This window comes from Lissotriton vulgaris, chromosome 7, assembly GCF_964263255.1.
Source record: "Lissotriton vulgaris chromosome 7, aLisVul1.2, whole genome shotgun sequence".
NCBI lineage: Eukaryota > Metazoa > Chordata > Amphibia > Caudata > Salamandridae > Lissotriton > Lissotriton vulgaris.
The window spans coordinates 1340186123-1340202791 of NC_141695.1; the positions used below are offsets into that span (position 1 = coordinate 1340186123).

General features: G+C 43.4%; 1 protein-coding gene across 1 annotated transcript in view; it reads right to left on the reverse strand.

The window, feature by feature from the left end:
• Positions 1 to 16000: 16000 nt before the first annotated feature.
• LOC147703652 (uncharacterized) overlaps positions 16001 to 16669 on the reverse strand; it is a 1900603-nt gene continuing 1899934 nt past the window's right edge. The window contains exon 38 of the mRNA XM_086929537.1: positions 16001 to 16209. Coding sequence (XP_086785663.1) covers positions 16001 to 16209 — 209 coding nt within the window. The remainder of the gene's footprint in view (positions 16210 to 16669) is intronic.

The window sequence follows — 16669 nt, forward strand, 5'->3', positions numbered from 1 at the left end:
AAATCAATTAATTGGACTCAAGAACACACAGAGATATTAAGATCATTACAGACAGATATGTTAACTAAAACAAAACTGCAAACACGCGCAAATGAACGCAACCTTGTAATCCGAGTCATCCCAGGAAGATGCGGATTCACATACCTGACCTCTAATGAGGGAGAAACGGTACCAATAGCCTACATTTGTACACACAAGCTGAAATGAAATTCAGTTCAACAGAAAAAATTCTAACTGCGGTTCAAACTTCTGTAGCAAAAGAAAGAGCCCTAGCGCAAGGCAAAAGGATATATGTGTTAACTACAGAATCATCCATGGAAGCATTAACAAGCCCACACAATCTAAGTGATGTGGCATTAGATCCAGAATGGATAAAATGGGAAAATTCTCTTACTGCAGAAGACGTGAAACACTATTTTGATCCAAAAATGAAAAAACTAGAAAATCTAGAATACGAACATGAATGTCCTCTGCCGATTGAAATTCTGCCTCTGGAACAATACACCTGTGTTATCTACACGGACAGATTTTCACAACACTACGTTGTGGAAAAACAGATTTACAATGCAGCATGTGCGATTGTTAAAGGTCGCTGGCGTGTAGGCAAATTCAGACCAATGGTCACTAAAATGGAATCACTCAGAAACTGTTCAGCTCAGCGAGCTGAAATAAGATCCCTAAAAATGGCGCTTGAAAATGCCGATCGCGAATTCCCGACACTGATAGTGTGCGATTCGCAGTACTGCGTCCGATCTTACAATAATTCCATGCAGACCTGGATAAAAAACAGTTACAAAGATGAGACAGGTGCCACAATAAAACAAAAAACTATGGGAACAAGTAGTTCTTTTGCAGAAAGAATTACAAAAGACTCACGTGATACATACGCAGAGTCTTCAACGTGATGGCGTTCACGTTGCAGGGAATTCATTGGCTGGTAAAGCCACAGCGGCGGCTGATCACTCGGCTTCTGTAGTTATAAAAAAGCGTACGAAAACACAAATAGATGGCGAAACACTACTTCCAGTAAAAGTCTCAATGGAAGGCAATTATGCGGCAATACCTCTAAACTATCCACTCAGTATTACATACATAATTGATGCGAACTCCGTTCTGTTTGTTCAAATCCCTGGAGTGGGAGATAGAGTTATTCCAAACACGTACCGGAGAGTCTTCTTGATACAAGAAGCACATATGGGATTGGGTCTGAGGCACGAAGAGATCATGAAATCTCTAATAGAACTACAATCTCAGTACTGGTGGCCGGGGATGAGTGTAGAACTTTATAAATTTGCAATGAATTGTGAGGACTGCAACAGAGATCGCAGTTGTGAACCGGACCATACACCAGCCCAGAGACCACTATTGGAAAGCATCAGGCTAACTATGCGCAGACGTCCGAACGGACAAATGCGGTCCCATAAAAATTAAGACAGGATTCATTTGGATGTGGCCCCAGCGCTCGGCTGACGCCAGAACTGTTATAAAAGATTTGCGAGTCTTTATCGGCACATACGCAATTGGCATGCTACATTCTGACCAGGGTCCTGCGTTTAGCTCTCGGGCTTACAAGGAGGCCATGGCCAGCATGGGATTGCATTGCAGTACTCTTCTCCCTTTCATTCTGAGGGAAATGCGGTTGTGGAAAGAAAAAACCGGGACATAAAGCAATCTATAACAGCGAGGGTATTAGGTTCGGGTGAAGGGTGGGTCAAACATCTAACAAGTGTCCAACGTAGTCTTAATAATATGCCAAGAAATTCTCTAGGAGGTGTCAGCCCGTATGAACTTTTATTTGGTATTAGAATGCTTATTCAGGACTTAGATTGTTAAACTTCGGTGGTGCAACAAAAAGCTTTTGATATCAAAGATCGTTTGGCTGTTTTACAGGACTTAAATGAAACAAGAAAAAGACTGAGTAACGAAAAATTAAAGCCAACTACCACTGAAGAAAAACCACCTGTCCCAGGAAGACCTGTCTGGATTCCAAAGATTGGGAATCTGGTCAGAGAAAAGATTGCGGTAAAGAAGGAATTTGGGCCTTCTTACAGAAAAGCAGTACCTGTCTTAGCTGTCAGCGGAACAAGATCAGTAGTGCTACCGCCTCTTGCTGGTAAAAAGGAGAACCGAGTTGTATCAATCGACCTGGTGAAACCACAACCATGTGGCCAATAATAAGTAGTAGGCCCAGTGGACTCCCAAGAAATAGCAGAAGACCAAATCTTGCTACAATCCAAGAGGTTCAAACTAAGAGACTAATCACATTTGATAAACCTACGGTGATTAAGAAAGGACTATGTAACAAAGCCATGGAACTTGTGCCTCTTGAGACCCAAATTGCCACAGTTCAACAAGAAACACCAGTCTACAACGATGTAGCTTCGGACTATACAAATGTAACTAAAGAAAATCAAAGATCAATGGAAATTCGGAAGCAATCCCACCAATTGACAGAACTGCATCTGGCTATTATATCAACTTTGATGATTTTTCCGATGATCCAAGTGAACATGGAGACAAGCCAGCAACGAAAACATTCAAAGAAAAAGTAAAAGAACTCTTTCATCAACTCAAAGAAATATATCTAACTCCTCAATGGATTAAATTGTGGATTGTGTTAGGCGTACTTTTGCTCTTTGTGTGGCTCATCTTGGTTTTAAGTTTGGGTAGATTTATTGATGGAAAACATAGTACAATGGACACAGCAAGTCAGAACATCAACTTGGTCCTGAAACCACACAGATCATCACACATTGAAAAAAGAGAACTGTCATCAGTGAACATCACAGCCATCCCCATACCTGGTGGTATAGCATGGGACAAAACTGACTAAGAAATTTATGGCCCGGTTGAGCTCTTGAAATTGACACACCAATTTAAGATTTCGTTGAGTGACTTTGTTTCACCTAGTAGATTCTCTGATGATTGGGACTTTGAAAATATTAATATTATGATGTCAGATTTAGAAATGTCAGCAAAATTTACTGCACATGATTATTTACAGGGTTCGTCGAATTATGAGGAAATGCACTGTTTTAATCATTACGGGCATCATTATCTGCATAAATCCACAAATCCTAGAAATACTTTCATTTATAATCAATCGGAACTTTGTCCAACCTCGCCAAAAGGCAGCTCAAAGACATTTTTTGAAAAATTCCCATACTTCACTGGGTTTAATGTCACTGATCCGGGAACATTCTATTTTAAAATGTCAAATAAGACAGGGGTGAAAAATATGTTGACTAATATTAAACTGATTTATTCAGAAAAATTTTATGAAAAAATGTCTACATTTGGTTTTGGGGTGCCGCTCGCTGCTGAGGTTTGAAGCGAGAGAACTCTGTCCTTGCTACAGGAGTAGCGTATTTCTGTTTCCAGCCCTCGTTATTGCCACCGTGAGGAGCACAAGACCTGCGAGGCCGCAGAGGAGGTGAGAGGCGCGGTTCCGGGACTGCGAGGAGCAGCAATCAATATCACCAGCTGTCTCCTCTTCCCGTGTGAGACACGCCCCCTCCCAGTGCCACGCCCACTCGAATCCAAAGAGGACTAAAGCAAGTTCAGAAATGCGCATCGCGGGACGCGCGCGGGTCGCAGCCCGGGCGAAGCCCGGGCCAAGGGCGGGCCCGTTGTTTGCCCGTTAGTGCCCGGTAGAGACCGGACCGGGCCACCCCCCTTTCATTCCACCTTTCACTCCCAGCAGTCTACAAACATGCCGCCGAAAACCAGGAGCACTACAAAGAACAAATCCAAAAACGCCCAGGAGGTAGCACAAATAACCGGCCCCATTGACTTGTTCATCACCCGTACTCATGAGGTAATAAACCAGAGCATCTCCCTTCTCGAAAAGAGAGTGTCACTGGACCTTATGAACGCAAAGCGATCATCCCTAGGAACTATAGCAACTGCCACGTCCCCGATTCACCTTACTTCCCAAAACTGCTCCTTACCTGTGACTATGTCAGCCTCTGAAACCATTACAGTACCATCCACAGTAGACCTTTCAGTCACTCAGACAGAGTCTGACCTTTCACTAACCTTGGACAATCTCGAGGCAACCCCCGACCTAGCGGCCTGCCAAACCCAAACCCAGACAGAATCCCAGTGCAATTCTATCTCACTTTCCCAAGGAGAAAGGGAAGGAGCCATCTCAAAACAAGGCAGCACAAAACCTATCGACAGTGTACCAGAAATGGCTCCAATCCCTGCACATGCCGCAGACCACTTAAATCTTGCAGTACAATCTCTCCAGAAAAACACATCACTTCTTCCGGCAGTCAACACTTCCCATCTAACAACCCTGAATGAGGCAACTGCCAGCCTCTGCAGAACATGCAATGTCACTTCACAAGTCCTGACTACGGTAAAAGATTTACTGTATCAGTACTTAAAACCCATTCAACTTAGTATTAGAAATCTGGAAGCCCAGATGACCATTTTTTCGGCATCACTACTTGATTCTAACACACGTATAGAAATAAAGGGCCAGCGAAAAGCCCCTCAGTCTTTTAAAAATCATCCACACCCACAACCATCAAAAGCAACAAAACGACCAAACGTGACTATTCCATCCCCAAAAAATCAAACACAAAGCGTCACAAATCATAACTCACAAACTGTAGAGCTCCAACCACAGCAGAGTAAAACCGCTGTGGCACTAGAACGGCCAACGTCCAACACAGGCCTGACTAATCAAGACACTCCAGGACCGGTGACTAGTAAATCCAGCAAACCCCACTCAACAAAAAGGCCAGTACCCCCCCCACCCGCCAAAATCAGCGGTCCCCCAGCCTTCTCCTAAAAATAACCCTAACAAAACATCAGCCATTAGACGATCAGTCCACCTGCCCCCAGAAGCCACTCCATATACGTTAGTACTCACCGGTGTACCAGAGCTAACCGATGATACACCTGAAACCGCATGGTCCCTTAAAAACAAGGTCATGCAGTGGTTAAGCATCAATAGGCCCTTAGAACCCCACCACTCGGGAGGGATATCCACAGTCCGCAGAGTAGTATGGGTAGGCAAAACAACAAAAATGACCCGCGGAGACTGCGTAATAGTAACCTGCAGAGACCCCTCCGTAGTGGATCACATTTGTGCCTGGCCCGCACTGGAAAAAAAGGGGGAAATTGACGCTCGTCACCTTTCTTTTTTCTACCCTCCTGCGCGACAACATCGCTATACTCCACCCTGGAGCTGGCACCAGACCCCTAGGGAATCCTGGCGCCAGACTCCAAGAGAACCTTGGTTTCAACCGGAGTACACCTATGATCAGGGAGGCAGAAACCCTCCGAGAGACTGGCCAAGGCAACACTGGCAAGATAGGCCCTTACAATCTTACGAAGGCTGGCAGGGCTTCCCAACGCAAAACCGCTTTGATTGTCTGGAGATGGTTGACTGACCACCCAGGGTCGATCCCAGAAACATAAACACTCCCACCTTATTACAACAAATAAACCCTATCCAGCACCAAGCTCCCCCGGAGCTAGTTTTTTGTAATTCTGGAAACTCATTTCCAGAAGCTTCAATTGCTCCCCCTAGCGTCTCCAATATTGTTACCCCTGACAACCCATTCCCGGAAACGCTAACTGTTTCTACAAGCAATTCTAATAAGGTTACCGACAACATTTCCGTAGCCTCAGATAGAATCAACACTGGCTCGCATCACCAGCATATTACAGCTCCCAAACTTCCTACTAACTTCCCGCAGGCTGAACTCCGCCAACCTCAGGATACACTAATTGCAAATGCCCCATTAGATTCACCCCATGTCCCTGCAGACTCCACAAACATGACCATCTCTATTGCATATTGGAACATCGCAGGCTTGCTATCGAAAATAACACTAGGGCCATGGCTAGACACGGCTAGAGAACATCAGATATTGTGCCTGCAAGAAACTTGGTGCACAATCCCACTCCATCTTGCGGGATACAAAACTTTTTTCACCACAGCAGTACACGGAAATATGGGCAGATCTAAAGGGGGGCTCACGACATACGTAGCCAATACCCTCCCCCTTAAAATGAAACTAATAAAGGAGTCATCAACGTTTCAAATTTTTGAATTTACCCAGTTGACAGCATCCAAAGACAACAACAACTATTTACTCATAAACTACTATAACAATCTAGGTACCTTGGACAGCTGGTCAAACTTAGAGGAGATCGCTTCAGCCCTAACAGCGTTCCAAAATGACAATACGAAAACCACAAATCACACCATTTGGGGTGGTGACTTCAACCTCCCTCTGTGTCCAAACCACAAAAACGGAAACTGCGGCCTCCAAAACGAACTTGGGAACCCCATACCTCATTTTGTCCATTCGCTATGCGGTAACAAACTCAATGAAATCCTATTCTCTTTAGATATGGATTTTGCGAACGAACTGGTTAACCCGCAGCAGGATTTCCAGCCCACTTTCCATGGGCGAGGCTACTGTACAATCATAGACTATATAATAGCCTCAACCTCACTTAAAGGGCAATTAGCGAACTTTGAAACTGGGTCAAACCCAACAAGTGATCACTACCCGCTCAGCATAAAAATCAACATCAAACGGAAAAAAGCCCATACCACAAAATTGAGCTCCCTCAAACAACAAACACTTTCCATGAACAAACTGAATGGGTATACAGTAAAATGGGCCAAGATCGACCCTGAAGAGGTGACACAGAGGGTCCTCGAAAAAACTACTGCGAGATGGTCTGACACCGCCTGCCGAAAGGCCCTTTCATCACTTAAAGACGCCTTGCATAAGCCTACTAGGGATCCCAAGGAAATTTCCCATCTGAGGAAGATCTACAATTTAGCAAGACAAGATCGCAAAAAACAAATTAAAAAAGACCTCTGGCTGCGCCTAAATGATAGTGCCCAAAGAAAAGATAGCACTGCTTTCTGGCAAACCATAAGATCGCCCTTCCTGGCCAACAACACAGACACTGAACACCTTGATGTGGCTATTTCAGAGGAAAACTGGGTTTCCCACTTCGCTAAAATCTTCGGAACAGCCCTAGATCCTGCAACAGAAAACACAACATATGAGGTCCAATCAACGAGAAACAACATCTACCCAATTAAGATACATTTTCATCTTAATGAAATCATAAAGGCAATCAGGGCCTCCAAACCTGGCAAAGCCCCAGGCCCTGACGGCGTTCCAATGGACCTGTTCCTCCATGATGTGGATTTCTGGTCGCAGCTAATCACCCGGGTCATGTCAGCAGTAACCAAGATCGGCCTTTTCCACTCGTGGTCTACTTCCATCCTTTTGCCCATTTTTAAAAAAGGAGACCGCAACGATCCCGCTTGCTATAGACCAATTTCCCTTCTGGACTCAATAGGCAAGATTGCAGGTCGGGTACTCCTGGACCGTTTACAATCTTGGGCCGGGGAGAACAACATCTTAACCGACCTGCAATATGGTTTCCAGAAGGGGCTTGGGACCGTGGAGCAGGCACTGAATCTTGTTCTATTGGCTGTTAAATATGTACACGCCAAAGGAGGTAACATCTTCCTCGTCTATGTCGACCTAAGTGCGGCATTTGACTGCGTCCAGCACGCGAAACTCTGGCAAATACTAAGCGACCTGGGTGTGGATCCCCCGATAACAACATTCCTGCGAGAACTTTATTCAAATGCTGAAGGCAGAGTTCGTTATGGTACCAGTGGCGAACTGTCACGTCCATTTCAGATAACGAAGGGAGTAAGACAGGGTTGTGTCCTGGCTCCCTTCCTATTCAATCTTTATACTAATGGACTTGAACAGGCTATGCTGGAAGGGAGCCAGGATCTCCCCCAGATAAATCATCGCCCGATACCCACGCTGTTGTATGCTGATGACTCAGTGATTCTAGCACGGACCTTAAACCAACTTCAGATCCAAATCAACAAGTACACAGCATTTATGGACTCACTTGGTCTCAAAATAAACATCAAGAAAACCTTCACAATGCACCTCGGCCCTAGGACTAAAACCACAAAACCAATAATGGTAGATAACACCAAACTGGAAAAAACCCCGGTCTACCCATACCTGGGTATCCTAGTGGACGATGCACTGAATTGGCGAAAGGCAATTGAGGCCAGGAACCTTCAGTTTCGACGTGCTACTTCAGCTTTAACATCCTTCTCGCGGAAACTGGGGAAACCAGCCCCATCTGAACTCCTGACTATATATTATGCAAAATGTCATAGCGTGGCCACTTATGGTGCTGGAATCTGGGGCCATGGACGTATTGACCAATTACAGGTTACTGAAAACTCTTTTGTAAAGTACATTTTGTCCCTCCCTCAAAGTTCTCCAACATTAGCCTCACATCGGGAGCTTGGCATGGAATATATCATTGACACCATTCGATGCCAGCCCATTCTTCTGTGGCATCGAATATGGTGCAACCCTGAATGCCATCTTACCCGCTCCCTCATTGCTGACTGCTTAGCCCTGGCAAATTGGCGTAAAATCCCATGGTTAACCTATGTATCTAATTTCTTTAAAGACTTGGATCGCGAATCCTACTTTGAAGAACCACCCTCAGTGGAAGATATCTCCAGGAAGCAGTTAAAGGAAATGTGTCTGGACCATCTAAGGGTTTTACGGAACCAGACAGAGATTATCAAACCATCAAACGAAAAAATCGGCGCCCAACAAACTGGAAAATGCATACAGCCTTATTTGACGTATTTTTTATCTAATCATGAAAGGTATTTATTAACAAGACTTCGATTTAATATTTTCTTCCGTTTAGTCACATTCCCTGAAACGAAAAACTGGTCGCCAAATTTGCTGAACTGCCCCTGTGACGGAATTTCTCCACAAACTACGATCCATGTAGTCCTTTTTTGTAAATACTATCAAACATCAAGGAAAAAATGGATTATTCCGATTCTTCGAATCAGTGGTCACAGACAAACGCATGCAGCATACCTTCATCTGCAATCTTTAAAGTCATTGCATGAAGCCAAATCCATAGCGACCTTCCTTAAAGAAGTCTTAACAATACGTCGCAGCATTTCTAGTTAAATGATAACTGAACAGTATTTCAAAAAAGTTACTTTTTCTATTTAAAAATGTCTTTTATATCGTGCTTCTTATTCATGTGTTAAAAATTTTACTGTGTACTTTTTATGATTATTGAAATGATAATCGAATAAAAGTTAATGAAACTGGAACTGAATATTGGAAAAATAACATTGAGACAAAAACCATTTGGAGAACAAAAGAATGGCATGTTCAAGGTGTAGAAGCATTGTTCAGAGCCTGCATGATCCCAGAACAAATAATGATCCTGAATGACACAATTCAGCAAACAACCTGTCTTGGTTTAGCCAAGATAAAAGATTTAAACAACCCGTCTATACCAAAGCCAACACCTGATAGAAACAACACTACAGATGAGGGGTTAGACGTGGCCTATATTTTGAAACAAAACAGAACACTTCCTGATTGGAAAAAAAGGTTAATCTGGCCCACAGACACTAATAACTGTCATGATAGATTCCTGAACAAAATACAGGGGTTCAAACAGAACAGGCCAGACCCGAGATGTTCCCAAAGACAACATCCAGGGACAGTTACAACATACAGTGTACGAAAACTATGCCTCGAATGGCTACAGAAATCAAAACTTCCAGAAATTAAGCAACACTTAACTTTACTTAAAGAAGGTGCTGACTTGCGAGATTTCATAATGAGACCTCGCAAAAAGCGTCAAAAACGTTTCATATACGCCGGTATATACGCAGCATACAATGAAGCTTGGAAATAAATCAAATTGAAACTGCTGAAAAAATACGAGAAATTGATTGTATTAATTTGGAAAAAGCACTTTCTGTAGTGGACAATGTGTTAACGACTCTGTCCTCCAGAATCTATTCACTGGATAGCATTGTATCATCTGCTATTGATATAATAGAACAGGATATGATAATGTTACAACATGGTCAGTCCCAATTGCGTTCTATTGTACAGCTAGGATGGACGTTACAAAACCTGCATTCAGGTCACGTGCCATGGCGTCTAATCAACATAACGTCATTATTTTCTATCTTTAACCTTACTGATAGACAAATCTCATTGGCACTGAAAGGAGCAGACTATACGGTGCTAAGCATTGAAAAACTTGAGAGATTACCATTGACAATGTCAGAAAGACCTGTCATTGAATGGATAATACATGGCACAATTACAATCCAGATAACGACTTTTCAGTTTCAATACTGCCAAGAGTATATACCAGCAGGCCTGTATGAAAGGTTGGGTAAAGGGTACATCAAATCGACCTGGAATTTACCATTTACACACAGGTGTTGGAGTGGGGGAAAGAAAGAGGTATTTCTTAGTGGTAGTAACTGAAAAACCTCACTGAGCGGTACACTCCTATGCGAAAGTATAAACCTGCATGGACCTTGCAAGGGTTCATCAAACAACCTTTCATGTCACCTGCACGGAACCCAGGCTACACAGATAGAGCCATTTTTCAGACATCTTTCCAACGGTAGCTACGTTATATTAAGTGACCGCAGCTGTTGTGGCATGGTGCCAGGAAAACCCTATCTCGTGAGCGTCACTTCCAGGGTCATTTGTTGTATGCAAGTATTGTATCTAAAAAGCGATCCAGACATGGAGGCGGAAATGTGGCCCTCTGTGAAATTCTCTTCTATTCGAATTGATACTTTAAGCAGAATGAAGTCTATTCTTTTACAGACAACTGTGCCTTTAACCTCGTCCAAAGAGATGTATGACCTGCAAGCTGCAAGGACAGCGGCAGAGATACATACCCTTTTATCAACAAACTGCCCCATGCATTTCCTAGAAATGTTAAGCCAAATTTTAAACATGTCAGATACCAGTGGCATCACACATGTATTTAAGACAATTTTTTCGGGACTTTTAACACCCTTTGAGACAGTCCTGGGCATCTTCCCGAATTTTGTGCACTCTCTTTTTGGTGACCTGCCCCTTATTTTGGGACTCGTAGCAGGAATTTTATTTTTGCTCCTTCTGCTCCGATATGGCAAGCCAAGTCACAAACAAAACTCAGGCTTCAATGGAAGAAACGATCCTAGCAATACGATACCGAGACCGTATCACTAAGGTCCTCGGAGTGGCCCGGCTCAGAGATCTGAATACAACCTGGTTTCAGACCGATCTGGCAAAATTGCATCTTACCTGTGCTTCGATGCCTGCTATGCGGAGAAGAATGTGTGTTGGACGTTTGTCTTACACTACCATCAATAGTACAAATGGATATCGACGCTTTGCTTTGTCCAGTAACGACTCATGCAACGTGTTGTCCCCAGCGGCTACCGATTCTGATGACGGCATTCGTTGAGACTTCACCATTACGAGTAAGAGGCGGTGAAGTACGAGATGAAAGCGGCAGCACACAGGTACAACTTTCTGTGAACATTGCTGATCTAGACACCGATGATGGCAATGCATCTCATATATGCAGTATTTCAACTTTTACGGAGTTGGCCCAACTTTCACCTACTGTGGTAGACGCGTTTTTTGCTGGTCTATCTGAGGTAATGTTCTCTCCTAACAACGAGAATAACAATTGAAATAGCGAGCACACAGCGTTCCCTGAACTCTGAATTCGGCCTTCAGTTTTTTTTAAACAACACCGCTGAAAACACTTGGAACTATTTTTCTCCCTTGAAAGACATTTTTTTTCCCAACTTCCAAAATATTTACCTTTTTTTTGGCACAAGGTACTCTGCTTGGAGTAGAACTATTCTTAGAGAACAGAGCTTCTATTTGTAGAGACTCAAGAGACAATATTTTGAATCAACCTCTAGCACACTTACAATCTTGTATGAATATGTGATGAAACGGTCTCGGCCTTCTATTCTGTATTAGGAGCCATTTCATAAATGTAATTTTCGCAATTCATTCAGCTGATATTTATGTTTGAATTATCTGAATGATACCACTGCTTGAATGTGTACAGTATAATACTCATTTTCGTGTATCTATACCGTTTCAAATGCTTTTAAAGTATTTTGGAGTGGGATGGAAACACACATGCATACCTATATGTTTATATATTGCTTAGTATTTAGTAATTATGGACATTATACGTGGAGTGGGCGTTGTGTTTTATCTAGGACCCTAATTAAATATTTCATATTTAGTAATAGCCAATGCAAACCAAATGCGGCAAGGCAACTTCCTTAGACTCCTAGAAAGCATGAGCTCTTACAACATACCAAACCTCCAGCAACCTGGGAATTCCCAGTGCTTTTGTTTTGATTTGTCTTAGAACTCCTGCAAGCACTGAAAGAACGGTCAGTTCTTAGTGACATCTTTAATTGACATCTTATGTCCAACCTTACGTCAAACACGGCACCTTCCAGGTATAAATATACCAGCGTTTGCCTTAAGCAACACACGGTGGTGTGGAGCAGAGCGGCTATCTACTTATCCGAAACCCAGCTGATGCGAGTGCCGAAGGAAGCCGTCCCTCCCATTTGATGCACTGAGAAAGACGCTGTCTTTTTCTCCTGCCGAGAAAATCCAGCTCCGGTGTTTCCAGTCACCCTCGCGGGTTACTGGGAGATCGAGTCCTGAGAGCGAGATACAAGACCTCCTCCATTCTAAAAACCAAGGAACGGAGCTGATTAGATCCTTAGAGAATTCTTGGGTCCGATACTTGGCAAAAACTAACTTAACTTAAACTGCAGCCCATATACTCCTTCCCACGTACTAGGATTAGGTTAGGTACACCGGGGTAGGCGTATTTAGAAGCACCAGTTGAGTACGTTTAGTCAAGCTTTTATGTTTGTATGTAACTGTATATATTTTATACCTTTTAAGTATCATATGGCTCAGAAACCATATCAATGCTTTTAAAGTATTATTTCGTAATACTCCTTTTACTGTACGCACTTTACTTTATAACAAGTATTGCAATTATAGCAATTCATTTCTCTTGCATGAGAAAGAAGACTGTTCAATAAATAACACCTTTTTATTGAAAACGCCTGTCTCTCTATTTCTCTGCACTCTGGTGAAACTAAGTATGCACAACTGACTGAGTGAAATAGCTATCTATTGTTTTCACACAACTCTGGGGATATACTCCTTATTCTGGGGGAGCAAAGTTGTCATGTTTATGCGGTTGTCAGAAGCTGAATCCCTTCTTGTCTAATCAGGGAAGTTCACTCCTCCCTGTTCATTCGAGAAAGTTTATAGTGACCTCTGAGCTAGCTGGCAAACCTAAATTAAATCTAACATATTCAATAGAGACCTAGTCGACCTCAGTCCTACGTCTAAACTATTGTTTATGTTATTCCAATGCGCAGAGCCTATTGGGAAAATAGGAACAACACTACAGCACTACCTTTGGCATTGTTGTCCATTAGATCGGTGCCACATTCACGATCTGGGCTTACACCTTATGAAGTGGTATTTGGGAGACCGATGAACATTTGGGGAGTTCCTAAGCCATGCCCTATACATGATGTACCTTGTGTTCTGATGAAGGATTTCTTAGCACAGTTGACTGATAGTTTGATCTCTATTCATCAACAGGTTCGAGAAGCTCTTCCTGACAGATCCGGCCTGGTGACCACGTGATGGTCAAGGCCTTCGAGAGGTTGGAGCCGAGGTGGCGAGGACCGGAGCAAGTGCTCCTAGCGACGTGGACAGCGGTTCGAGTGACGAACAGGAGGAACTGGGTCCATAGCACTCACTGCAAGCAAGTGTCGCCTACCTTGGTGAAACCTGATGTGCTGCTGACTGACCATTGAGAGATTCTGGAAACGGAGAAGGGCCACGCTATCTCACCTGACGAATCTGAGGGAGTCTTCCCGGACCACACGATCTCTAGAGTATCCCGGTACCAGCTAAGACTGAGGAAAGAATCTGCAGTGTTGAAAAAGACTGGTTGAGCAACCGTCCTGGGTTGGTGAAATGGAGTGCTGATGTGGCATGGGGGGGGATCAGTCCTACATAGTGACACCCATCTTGACCCTCTGTGAAGAAACCAACGGCTGCCCAGGGAATAGAGCTCCAACACTTGTTTCAACGACGAAGCGATCATGTCTACAGGGAGATCAACTGTTTCTAAGATCTGTAATAAAAAGACCATTTGTGCTGTAGGATTTGTTGTTGCTATGTTGGCTATAGCAGTGACAACCTGGTTTGTTGAGAAAGTGGCTCCTGTTCGACAGCTTTTGATGGCCACTACTCCAGTACCAGTTGAGCATCATTAATTTACGCTTCCTTACCATGAACAAAAGCATCGACCATCCTACCTAAATAATACGTTTATTCAGATGTTGCAACACACTCACAATGCCACAAATACTACCAACTGTTAGGTGTGTGGGGTGACACCTGCTCACCAGAAGAAAGGAGGAACACCTTTTATTCCTCTTCCTTTCTCTCATAATGGTTCTTGCCTAGCTTGGTTTGTGCTTTTAATTGCTTCTGGAAAGGGGGCTGTTGAAAGGATTAATTATCATCTCAATAAAGTATGTTATCCAGATGAAGATGGTAATCCGCGAGCTGAAGGAACTAAATGGGAATGGGAGGAATATGGACCTGAGAAAATTTCTATGCCATGTTTTCCCAAATATGAGAACTATTAAGAACAATGGACCTTTTGTGATTTTTGTGACCAGAGCTTAAGCAGACTTATGTATAGGAAGTATTGGGAGAATTCCAGTGGGGAGAAGTGAGTGTACTGTAGTTTTGACTGTTGAAGGTGCCAATAACAGCAGCTTCATATCCTCACATAATACATACGTTGGCTGCTGTAACAAGGGATATTACCAACTACCCGTTGGATGGTCAGGAGTATGCTAAGTGTCCTTCTTGTTGCCCCCTGTGTTTCTGGCACCTGCATTGTAGCATAGAGACTTTAGGCTATACAATGATATCCCTAAGAACAGATACAAAAGGACAATAAGTACGGATGAGGTTGACCAGACTGACACCACTTTGCAACAATATGTCGACTTTAATTTGGGCTTGTTCTTCTTTGTGGGTGCTGCATTAAACAGTAGAAAGATAAGACGATTGACTCGTGTTGTGGAAGCTGTTACAAATCAGACAGCTATGGCACTTAGGAACATTACGGAAGAGCTGCAAGTTGCGAGGATTGTAGCACTCCAAAATGGTATGGTTCTTGATGTGGTTCTAGCTGATCAAGGTGGTGCATGTCGCATCATCGGCAGTAGCTGTTGTGTCTACATTCCTGACCACTCACCTTCAGTGTTTGATGCAATCTCTAAACTGCATAAGATCGCTGCTGAAATTCATCCAGAGACTGGCACCTGGACTTTTACTAGCTGGATTTGGATACTTTTTGCCACTTGGGGCTGGAAGCTACTGACCATCCTATGTGTAATACTCATGATACTAGTTACATGTTCTGTATGTATAAAATGTGGTCCAATGCTCTGCTCCGTCTGTATTTCTGCCTGTACACCTGCCAAGCGAAATGTTGCAGAAATGAAAGCACAACGTTTATTAAATAAAGAGGTCACTGAAATGATGAACATCAATGTACAGGTTATGAACCTAGATTACCCCAAATGAACGAATGTCTTCAACTAATGCTAAAAGGGTCGTCTGTTGTAATTTGGCAGAAATCAGGGTTAGCATTTAGCTGAAGCCATCTTGTATTCTGCAGCCATCTTGTTTGCCATGTGCTCACCATGTGCTCTGTCCTACCTTGCTGTTGTTTGTTCTTGTACTCTGCTTAGAGACAGACTATATTTAGGCTCTGCCACTCTGCACATGCGCAGAGGATACTGTGACTGTCCATGCAATTGCTAGCTCCTCTCACTTGTTGACTGTGCACTTCTGTATGACCTTTTATGTATGTAACCCTTCTCTTCTGTACTTGTACAGCCTTCTTTTGAGCCCCTGTGTGGGTGTAAAAGGATCATGCTCCTTCTGTTCAGTGTGCTACTTCATACACTACTGAAGGGTGTTGTGTGAATTGGTTCCACCTCATGAGGTTTATTAATTAAAGCCTTGTTTTATATTCCAGTTTCCATGCCAACTTCTTTCCCTTTTGGTCTGAGAACTTGTGCAGAAAAGGGCGAACCCCCTGCACTGGTAGGCCTGGCTGAGGCCCACCCGACAGGTGGAGCTGCTCGTTCTTTATGGCTCTCCACTTCGGTTTGGTTTGTCTCATCTTCTTCATTCGTGTGGAACTTCTGAAGCCCCTGGATGTGTGTGATGGACTCTGTGGAGGGGAATTTAGAGGTCTCAACCCATTGCAGCTTATCAATGTTCAACACTGTTTTTGCTTCCTCCAAGGTGAGCACATTTCATATCTCACAGTTTCACAAAGTTTGGCAGGATGGATGCCCATAACATGGAGAATTATTTTCTGCGCCATGACTTCTTAATAGTTCTCAATAGGCGATAATACTATAGGATAATGGAAGGAAGGTCATGATACATCCAAACCCTGGTGCCCTTGAAGTCTATGAAGTTGGGTCGCGTACAACTGCCATGATGATTTCCTTCTGTGTGTAATAATGTAGATATGTCAAAATGTCTTGAGGCATACCTGGTGTTTTAGCAGGGTGTTGCACTCTGTGTGTTCTATCTAATACGATATCCTCTGGTGCAAGATCTGAAGCGATGTGGTGGAAGAGCCTGCAGACATATTCCTCCAGGCCCCCCTCAGCGGCCCTGTA